General features: G+C 42.4%; 1 protein-coding gene and 2 non-coding genes across 3 annotated transcripts; 2 read left to right on the forward strand and 1 right to left on the reverse strand.

The window, feature by feature from the left end:
- The first annotated feature begins 3,355 nt into the window (after window positions 1-3,355).
- Window positions 3,356-4,249, forward strand: LOC145362406 (G-protein coupled receptor 15-like). The gene has a single exon (XM_080218448.1). It carries the CDS (start codon window positions 3,356-3,358, stop codon window positions 4,247-4,249), a length of 894 nt encoding a protein of 297 aa, XP_080074574.1.
- A 3,284-nt stretch (window positions 4,250-7,533) lies between these two features.
- trnap-ugg (transfer RNA proline (anticodon UGG)) lies at window positions 7,534-7,605 on the reverse strand. Its single transcript has one exon. It is a non-coding gene; the product is annotated as a tRNA-Pro (tRNA).
- Window positions 7,606-8,725: 1,120 nt separating this feature from the next.
- On the forward strand, window positions 8,726-8,799 carry trnav-cac (transfer RNA valine (anticodon CAC)). Its single transcript has one exon. It is a non-coding gene; the product is annotated as a tRNA-Val (tRNA).
- The last annotated feature ends 2,341 nt before the right edge of the window (window positions 8,800-11,140 follow it).

Consider the following 11,140-nt stretch of genomic DNA (forward strand, 5'->3'; position numbering starts at 1 on the left):
GGAACCAAATGCAGCAAGCTACTCGCAGTAGGTGCAGTACTATCAGTGTATTGAGGAACAGGATTGGGTTTGGGGTCGGTGATTTTTGATGAATGTAGAAATGTCTGAGGTGGAGAGCAGGAAGTTAAAAGTCGCAAATTGAAAGTGATATGATTTCATGTGTGTATCTGACATGTATGTTTTGTATGGGGGCGAATCAGCGAGAGCAGCATTGGTGGTTCAGCGGTGTAATGCTCGCGCGCCAAGCGGGAGGCCCGGTTCGACTCCTGCCCAGTTAACGAGCAGTGGTTACTTCATCTCTGTTGTTGTTGTGTGTTAGTTGCATTGAATTTGCTGTAAAAAATCATGAACATTTCTTTGCATGTGAAAGCATTGGTTGAATGAAATGAGCAGCGGCCCCTGATCTTTGCATTGATGGCTCTGTTGTCGAACTGTCAAGTACCACGTGAGAAGCCCTGGGTTCGATTCCCGCCCAATGCAAAGCCCACTCTTATTCACTTCTCTCTCCATTCACTTCTCTCTTTCTTTCTTTGCAATTCTGTACTGCCCACACATTTCAACCACCTCAATCTCCTTACCATTTGCCTCATGCTACTTTTTAACATCTGCATCACTTTCCCTTTTTCTTTCAGTCATTAGTTTCAATACATCTATTTCTTTTCCATCAAATCTAATTCATGTCTCAGATCATCTTAGCTCCCTTTGTTGAGATTTAGCACACTGGTCTCAGAATCTACTACCTTAGTATCCAACTTGATATAGAATTATATCATATTATAGTCATTGATCGCCAAGGGCTCTATCTCAACGAGATTGCCAAATAATATTTTCATGTTACACAATACCCAGTCTAAAAGGGTTTGTTTCCTTGCTGATTCTTCAACGCTTTGGTCCAGAAATTTATCCCGTATATACCCCAGACATTCCTTCTCTATTGTACTGTTATCTGGGAACATGAGTGGATTTCAGGTTACCTCTGAACAATATCTATCAACAGTTTCATATAATGCAGATTCCAAGTCATGCTTTGGTGGGTGTTTTCATTGTGGTGTGGGGAGGCGCGGAGAGGGGTGGGGAGATTGGTGGTGGTGATGTACAAAAACGGCAAGCAGTTTGCCCACGAAAATATGGAACCTTCCGTGTTGCCAATGTTGTACATAGGAGGACTGGACTCGTGAGTGAATCTGTTTGTTTACTGAACTGTAAATCAAATGCACCTAGCTTAATTGTCACCCTTGAGATTTTCACTGCATATAAATGAAGGATGCTTTTAATGTGCTGCAAAGCTTCAGTGTACAGCTTGGAGGATTTGTTCAATTTCAGAAATAACAATGCACGGGCCAGCGAATGGACTATTTTATGCCATTTACTATCCTATTCTCGCTGTTATTGGTATCCCGGGTAAGCTATAGATTTTGAATATATAGATATAGATTTTGATAGTATTTTTATTTGGTAAATTGCCAGAAAATCTGTTGTTGTATCTCAGAAATGGGCTATTTGTTATTTAAATGCAGTGTTATTTCAGTTTAATATACTTCACTTGGGTTCATATATGGAGATGCAGTATTTCGGTTTTAGACAGAGTTATAATTTAGAAACATGGGCTCCCTCCAGTACAGAAGGACGCCATTTGGTCTATTGAGTCTGCACCAACAACAGTCTCAGAAGGTTTCCCTGTAACCCCACATATTTATCCTACTAATCTCTCTGACAATTAAGGACAATTTAGCAAGATCAATCAACATAACCCGCACATATTTGGACCGTAGGAGAAAACCACACAGACACAGGGAAAGCATGCAGACTTCACACAGACAGCGACCCAAGTCGGGAATCTAACCCAGAGCCCTGGCTCTCTGAGGAAGCAGTGCTAACCACTATGCCACTTCACCCCAGTTATTAGTCCCACTTATTTTGTTCACAGTATAAGACATTATCCAATGCTCCATGGTGCAAATTTATAGAAACTGCGTTTGTTAGATTTCCTAGTTATGAAGTGTTACACATGAATGTGTATGGACGTGTTTCTTTTAAACGTTGCAGTTCATTCAAATGTTATAAGATGCTGCCTAACTTTTTAGCATTGCACAGAACAATGGCAAATCACAGTGCAGTAAAATTCAATGTCGTGCATTATTTCATTACAATATGCTGCACTGATTTATCAAAATGTAACAATTATATTAAATACATTGTGATATGAAATGTATTAATTCATAACAGGAATCCGCAGCACTATCTCTAAATGGATATGGTATATTTCAGATGTTTCCATACATCATAGTAGAACGTTAATTTAACGAATGTTTTTTATTTACTGGGAAGGTCAACATACATTGTCCATCTCATGGTTTTACTTCAGAAATTTGATTTCAACGTTTTTTTTTGCCACCACTCAAGTCCATGCGGAAAGGCGAACTTGTCAGCAGCTTGCGCAAACCAAATTTCCCATTAACCACAACATTCGGGCAAATGTCTTAAGGACTCAGTAAAGAAAAATATTTTAAACCGAGCCATAATGAAGGCAAGAGAGGCAGACCACTTGAGGGAGAGAATTGCTAACGTTAAGTTTTGGCAGCTAAAGGCAAAATGAGCACTGATGGAGCTACTTAATTCCTGAGCATACCAGGTGTTAGATATTGTATGATATTAACAGTGTTGTCGGAGGTTTGCAGATAAGGAGCGGCGAGGCTATGGATGACTTGAAAACAACAATGAGTTCATGAAATTTAAGGACCTATTAGGCCGTAGCTGTTGTAGATGAGAAAATATCGGTGTGATAAATGGCCAGGACTCATTGTGAGCAATCCTCCTGTTATCAGATGTAGCAAATGAGCATAAACGCACTAAAGATCCAGTTTGGACGAACACCCAAAAGACTAATCATGTTGCTGAAATGTAGTTTTTACAAGATATTGGACAAGTGTTTAAGCCCCAGCTAACCTCAGGCAGGTTTGTGATGTGTGATATGACAGTCGATACGAGGCATCTGTGCTGGATGATGTTTATGGCGCGGGGAGGGGGTGAGGGGGAGCGTTTGAACGCTCAAGTCAAATACAAGAAGGAGCTAAGATTGCAAATGACCTTAAGGCTCAGAGGATGAACTTAGTGGCGAGAGGCTAAACTTTTCTTGGTAGTTCAAGACAGTGTTTCCTGTTTCAAAACTGTTGATCATAACAAACGTCTGTTCATCCAGAATAGGATGCCAAACAAAAGACAAGGGTTCTGGTGGAGCAAAATAGCATTAGCGTGGGTGAGGAAGGTTTCAGAATGCATTAGATGAGGCTGGTGTTTAGAATCTGCTCGGTAATGTCTTCCTGTATTTCTCTTTTTATCGTTCATAGCCAACTTGATGGTGATTATAATCTTATCCCGAGGGCGGTGTGGCCTCTCCCGGGGCATCACCTTCTACCTGGTGGCGATAGCGGTGAGCGATTTTCTTGTCATTATCACTGCCGTCATCCTCAACCGGATTGGAGGAATTTATTTCCGTGAAAGTGTTCTGTCGACCACCCACGGATGCGCTGCCAGCACCGTGTTGGTCTATGCCACGCGGGATGGCTCAGTCTGGCTGACAGTGGCTTTCACCATTGACCGTTTTGTGGCCATCTGTTGCCAGAGACTAAAGACCAAATACTGCACTGAGAAAACTGCATTGTCGGTTATAGGACTGATCTGTACCCTGAGCTGTGTCAAGAACATCCCTTTCTACTTCACCTATCAGCCTTTGTACATTCTGGACGGGATGCCCTGGTTCTGCGATATCAAGTCCAGCTATTACACCTCGCCCGCCTGGCAGACATATGACTGGCTTGACCGCATCTTTACACCCTTTCTTCCATTCCTACTGATTCTACTGCTCAATGTCCTCACGATAAGACATATTGTAGCGGCCAGCAGAGCCCGTAGAAAACTCCGAGGCTGCCAGAATCAGGAAGACCTGGAAATGGCAAACCGCAAAAGGTCAATTGTCCTGCTGTTCGCCATCTCCCTCAGCTTCCTCCTCCTTTGGGTCACCTATGTCGGGCATTTCCTCTACGTACAGATTACGGGTGAGGCCTACTTTACCGGCCTGGATTTCAATGACCCACAGTTCATTCTTCAAGAAACGACCAACATGCTGCAGCTTCTCAGTTCGTGCAATAACGTTTTTATCTATGCGGTGACGCAGACCAAGTTCCGGGAACAGCTGAAGAATGTACTGAGGTTTCCCTTTACCATTTTTATTGCCTGCATTAACCGGTGAATAAGCAATAAAATATTGTTATCTTTCCCTTTCAAGCTCATATTCTCGTGTTGTTTCTTGTCCATTGGATTGGTTCATTTTATGCCAACTTATCTCTCACCTGAATCAAAAATTCCAGAGCTCCGTCCCTCCCTAACACTGCAGAGCTGCAATGTCCGTCCTCCAGTGTCCAGAGTTTCTGGTACTAACTAAGTGCTGCTGCGTTGGAGACACTGTTTTTTTTCTCGATAGAAGAAAATTCACGTCTGCCCCCAACGATGGAAAACACCAGATCCCCCAATCACTCAGTTGCAGAGAACCAAGATGATTTTTTTTTCTAGTCAAAGTTGTTACATGATTATGTCTCATTATTCTTGAACATTTTGATATCCTTGCAGTGTAGTGAACTGATAATGATTCCACCATTATTTTAAACCCCGTTGATTCACATTGTTTTGGTGAAATATCCCAGCTTTTCTGATTAAAAAAAAAGTTTTAAGCAATATGATTCCACCAAGATCCCAATGAAATCCTAACTTTCAAATACCAACACATTAAAAAAAAACACACGTGCAAATATATCCCCTGGTAACACATTCTTTTCAGATTCAAATGTAACTGTTTCAATTTTAATGTTGACGCGGAGCTGTGGTTACTATCAGAGAACCTTAGAAGCCCCACAGAAGGAGAGGATTCGGCCATCGAGCCTGCACCAATTCTCAGAAAGAGTATTTTACCCAGGCCCTCTCACCAACCTATCCCCGTAACCACACAAAATTGTCATGGTTAATCCACGTAACCTACAAATAATTGGGCACGAAAGGGGGATGCAGCATGGCCAATGTACCTAAAATGCACACTTTTGCATTTTGGACGGAAACCCGCACAAATAGGGGGAGAATCGTTTTCTCAAATAATACAGGGGGTTGGACTGGAAAGTTTCAGAAAGTTTACAGCGCAGAATCAGGCCATTCGGCCCAAATGCTTTACTTTTTCCTTTTTGTTTTTCTGTTTTTTTTAATGCTCCACATCAGGCTCCTCCCTTCTTTTACGATGTAAACCCAGTAACATCGCCTTCAGTTCCCTTTTCATTCATCAAAACATCAAACTTCCCCGTAAAAATATCGATCGGCCCAGAGCCTTCGAGTTGTAGTTTTTCCATTCGGGGAGACCATTCATGCAGTGAATATTAAATATTGACTTGTACACTTCCACTGGAGATAGACACAATGATGCATTTACATACAAACATAGAAACAAAGAACAGTGCAGCACAGTACAGGCCCTTCGGCCCTCAATGCTGTGCCGAACTATGTCCAATCCTAAGATCAAGCTATCCCACTCCCTATCATTCTGGAGTGCTCCATGTGCCTATCCAATAACCGCTTGAAAGTTCCTAAAGTGTCCGACTCCACTATCACAGCAGGCAGTCTATTCCACACCCCAACCACTCTCAGAGTAAAGAAACTACCTTGGACATCCCTCCTATATCTCCCACCATGAAATTTACAGTTTTGCCTCCTAGTAACAGCTACATTCACCTGAGGAAATATACTCTGCACGTCCACTTTATCTATCCCCCTCATCATCTTATAAACCTCTATTAAGTCGCCTCTCATCCTCCTCTGCTCTAACAAGGAACTATATTTAAATATACACAGAACATAACATAGAGGCAGGATTCGGCTGGATTTCTGAAGGGACTAAGGAAAAAAAAAGTGAGCGCCGAAGAAAAGAAAATCCAGCGAAAAAGAGGCATGTGCCCAATTATAATAAAATATTATTTGATAACGTCTGGATGATAAAACAGACAAATCCTTAAATCAGTGAAAGGTGAAGTTGTACAATAATTAGCAGGTAATCGACATGTTCACTAGCCGGAAGGTAAATATGAATACAAGTATTAAATTCGCTATCCTTCGGCCAGATTTCCGTGTGAATGTTACTGACAGAGATATTAATGCCATTGCTTTACTATTTGTTCCCTTTGCAAGGAAACAGGGAAATAAATGTTCCTCAAATACCTCCTCAAACCTGCTGCACGGTCTTGTGATTAAAGTGATACAACACCACCATCTGCTGGAGGACCACAGCGACTGCAGGCGCTGGTGCTTGTGAGTCTGCGAACCAGTTGCTGAAATATGAATATTGAACGATATTGTCCGAGATTGGAGCTTGTAGAAGGACCTCGGCTGGCGTATTCGCCCTTTTTATAACCAGACACCGCAGATAAACCGTGTTCTTCATTTCCCACTGGGAGATAATGCCTGGAGATTGAAGTTGGGATTATTTCAGACTGCAAATTGTACATTCGATGCCGTTATCAGACGTTAATCAAATTCAGAATCTTAGTGGGTAAACACTTCTGCCCTCTGCAATTCGCTGGCAGACAGTTTCAAGGTTTCGTCTTAAAAAAGGGCACAAAGAATCAGACATTTACAGGGATGGACACACACACTCACACACACACACACTCACACACACAAATCTTGGGGGGTCATGCATATACAGGCACACACAGGTTCTGAAGCACTCAAAGATAGACACACACACACACACACACACACACACACACACACACACACACACAGAGGTATTGGGGCCTACAGAGATACGGGGGGGGGGGGGGGCGCATATACAGATTCAGGGACACATATAGGTGCAGGGGCACATATGGATGCAGATACACCAAGTTTCAGGAGCAGACATATAGAGATACTGGTAACTCCAAAGATACAAGGGCACACACAGAATCGGAGGCATATACAATCTCTCTGTTATTCACTGCCAAACTCTCTCTCGTAGTTCCAGAATTTTCAATGAGTTCACTTCTCATTATTCCAAACCTCAGAGAGAACAGCATCATCGCATTAAATCCCCTCTCCAATGACAACTGTGCCAATGAAACTTGGTCACGCAGACAGCGAGAGCTTAGAGGGAAATAAGAGTAAATCAGGGAAATGAGATATAGGCACAGAGAGACTGAGTGAAAAAGACCGAGGTCGACAAAGAGAAACAAGGACAGACAGATTTCGACAGAAAATGGAGTAGCAATCCATATCACATGAATTAATAACAATATACATAAAACCAGGGGCCGGAATCCACAAGCACCATGTCCTCTGGAATCGTTGATTTGGGATGAAGGGAACGTCCACGAGCACATTCAACTTTTGAAAGCATCTTGAATGAGTTGTGTTGTTGGATTCCCTGCATTATCAGGTTCTCAAACCAAACCGGGAGTGAACTCATCCTGCTGCGTGCACGATAAAGAAATGAACAAGACTTGGCCCTGAATAACAATGGGGCTCATGCGGGATTTGAACCCGGGACCGCTCGCGCCCAAAACGAGGATCATACCACTAGACCAACGAGCCACTGGCGCAAAGGCAGGTACTTATATTGTCATCTTAACCTGATCAGACAGCTACAGTGAAATTTGGAAGCGCTGGAATAAAGTACTGAGGAAGCCAGGCAGCAAGTGTGCACAGAGAAAGGATTCACTTCATACACCTCCATAACCTTTCATTTAAATGGTTAAAGGTTGGAAAGGTAGGAAGTGTTAAACACGTGAAATCCAGGAGCGAGGCAACATAACAACAGATAGCGTGCATTTCAGGAGAGATAAAAGCGAGTCCTGTGGGTTCCATGGCCTGAGCGTGAGGAAAGCAGAATATCACACAATGTTTATACCAGAGTATGAGACCATTCACAAGGTCATTGAAACAATCCCGTGTGCTGTGGATAATAAGGAACTGCTGGGTGGACTGCATAGTGATTACACAGGAGCCACAGTGATGAAGCATTCTGCATTATGCAAATTAAAGCAAGGTTTCGCCGAGATTTGAACTCAGATTACTGGATTCCAAGTCCGGAGTGCTCACCATTACACCACGGAACCTAAATACTCGGTAGGAAGTTGAAAATCGTCAATAAATATTTGTACCATGTCAACAGCAGGGAGAAATGTCAGCCCCGTTGCACAATCCATGTTTATAAATCCGTTGCTGGTTCCTCCTGTAAAATAAGTAGGCTACCTTCCACTGCATTAAATTTCTCTGTAAGTGACCACTTTCAAATAGTAATGTTTGTATCGAACTGACATAAACCTTACTGCAGTAAATCTACTGAACAACATCAGCTTGTCAGAGCTCTGCTTTCATCACAGTCCTTGTGAGACTTGCCAGAAGTTTCGGTTCCGATTCCAGCATCCGCAGTAATTTGCTTCTTTACTGAATACAATTGATTGAGATTATTTGAAGGAATATGAGAATGATGAAACAATAAATGGGTAGAAATCATTGCTCCCTTACATATTTGCCAGACGAGCGCTTTTAAGTTTTGCTGTTGGGGATAAGTTGTAGAATCAGATTGAAAGTAACGGTTATCTTCCTGAATTCAGTGACATGGGCTCTCAGTCTAACCATCGGAACCTGCAGCAACACAGCCTAGTTGAACATTGAAAACAGGCTGATTTGCGTTTCTCTAGTTTAAGCTGTTTCTGTAGTGTAGTGGTTATCACATTCGCCTCACACGCGAAAAGTCCCCGGTTCGTAAACCAGGCAGAAACATTCATTAAACTTTCTCATGTCGGGTAAGGAAAAAGTTGCGAGGTTTGAGTTTGTTGCTCAACATTGTCTGAATTTGGATGTTAAAAACATGTTATCATTTCTCTGACTTCACCCTCAAATACTTCCGGTGAAATAAGCAAAGTTTTTTTTTTGACGCACTGACAGAAAAGTTCGCTTTTGACGCCGAGCAGATTTTCACGTCTGGTTCAGTCGCCATCAGAATTTAATGGGTTTCTAGGTGCAGACTAATATGGTTAATCACCATCTGAAATACCTGATAGTAGTGTGTGCTCAAACAGACAGATACGACCGATACTGTAAGTGAACTTTGTGGAAATGGCGCACCTTTCACAGAAGAATCTTTGTTTTAAAATCGTTTTTCATCTCTAAGAAACAGGAAAGCCCAATCAGACAGGTGAAGGAATCGAGACTCAGTGCGGATGTACCGGATATTCCTGTAACGGGCCGGAATTTATGCGCCTGAATGTTTCACGCCTATAATAAAAAAGGCTCAAGGATCACTAACAGATAATTCTTGATTCTCCTCCATTTAAATGCATTTGACTTTGTTTAAAAGCTGACGATAGTCAATCCCAAAATTGTGATCTGTATTACCCGGTGATTCGATTGGTTCTGTTGATCAGTTATATTTTCAATTCACTGATGATCAATTTCAGAAATATTCAATTCATAATGAAGACATATGTGTTAAATAATACATTGATACTAAATATTAAAACGAATACTGAGTACAAGTGTGCAATGAGCTTTGATAAATTGTCATCTGGAGTCGAAACGTCCGCCCTTTTCACTCCTTACAGGTGATGTCAGACTTTGTGAGATTTTGGAGCATTTCCTCTTTTCCCATCCGCAGTAATTTGTTTTCATCACTGAGGACATCTGGTTGAGATTATTCGAAGAAAGATGAAAATGATGCATTGACGAATGGGCAGAAATCATTGCTCTCCTAGATATTTGGGAGACGGAAGCTTCTAGTCTGCCAGGCAGCCGAAATAGTTCAGTTGGCAGAGTGTTAAACTGAAGATCTAAAGGCCTCTGGTTCAATCCCTGGTTTCAGCAGGATTCCCTCGCTGGTTTTCTGTGTTATTTGCAATTTAGCACCGCAATTTGTCTTCAAACATCAATTCATGCAAACTGCAACAGACCAAATACCCATCGCAATTTCCACCCTGCCAGATGTTGTTATATTTCCTCCTTGTTGGATTTTATTTTTTAAAAAAAACTTCCTCTATTTTCAAACATTCCCAATATTAATGACAGTTCATGGAGGTGAAGGTTTATCTTTGTTTCCTGATGCACACATGCCATGTAACGTCCTGAGTTTTTCCAACCTCATCACATTTCAGTGCAGATGTCAGGTCCGCTTTTGCATGGCAGTGAAAATACATTTAGTTGACATGCTGTTTGAGCGATGGCTTGATGGATTCGGGATGTGATTTTCCCTTTGGATATTATAGTCTGCACACTTGCGAGCGGCCTTGGGTTCAAATTGCGGACAAGCCCTTGTTCAGAAATGGACAAGTTGCGGATTTTGTTTATTCCCCATGACCTACTGGAATTGGTTCACATAGGATATGATTTGAGAACCCGAGCAGGGACTGCAAGGATTCTATCAACACAACAGGCTCATAGAGAATCCAGACATTTTCAAAAAGTGACAATGCTTCCGAACATTCACTAAATCCTTATTGACCCATTCAGAGCTCCCCATGCTTGTGGGTTCAGACAGCTGTTGTGTGTATATTGGGTTGTGGGTGTCTGCCTCACTCTCCGTCCCTCTTGGTCGCTGGAAAACTGTCTCAGACTCTTTCACTCTTTCAGCCTGTCTCTTCGTGCAGCGATCACTGTTCCCTCTTTTGCTCTTTGCTCCCTCTGTTCTCTCATTGTCTATGTTTAACCAAGATTCAGTGAATTTAATCCTGCAATGAGGCAGTTGTCCTGTGAGGTGAGATGCAGCGGGAGCGGGATGAGACTGTTTTCTCTCTACTTCATCCGAGGGGATACACCCTCCGGGCTCCAGCCAATCCACAATGATATATTATAGAACAACAATTAATTTCAATGCAATAATGTAACAAGCGATTCTATCACACTGGGGATAAAGATGATCGATTATCTGCAGCCTTCCAGGGTATCACCTCCCTGGTTATTTCCCCTGCTGCGAGGAGAGGGGCTGGGGACAATCCTGTGCCGGTAATTAACTAAGAGGGTTACACCTTACAGGTTTTCAGCCCGGTTGGAGTGGGCAGGGGTAGAGGCCGTGTGTGTGGAAAGCCACCCCTGAGCTACTCCGTCCAGTGGCCCACCTCAACTGCCTGAT

The sequence above is a fragment of the Carcharhinus amblyrhynchos genome, unplaced genomic scaffold, assembly GCF_965287045.1.
Source record: "Carcharhinus amblyrhynchos unplaced genomic scaffold, sCarAmb.v2.hapA scaffold_38, whole genome shotgun sequence".
NCBI classification, from domain to species: Eukaryota; Metazoa; Chordata; class Chondrichthyes; order Carcharhiniformes; family Carcharhinidae; genus Carcharhinus; species Carcharhinus amblyrhynchos.

What these genes read in the sequence shown, in the direction of transcription:
- LOC145362406 (XM_080218448.1), top strand. Translation starts at nt 3,356, where the DNA reads ATGGTGATTATAATCTTATCCCGAGGGCGGTGTGGCCTCTCCCGGGGC.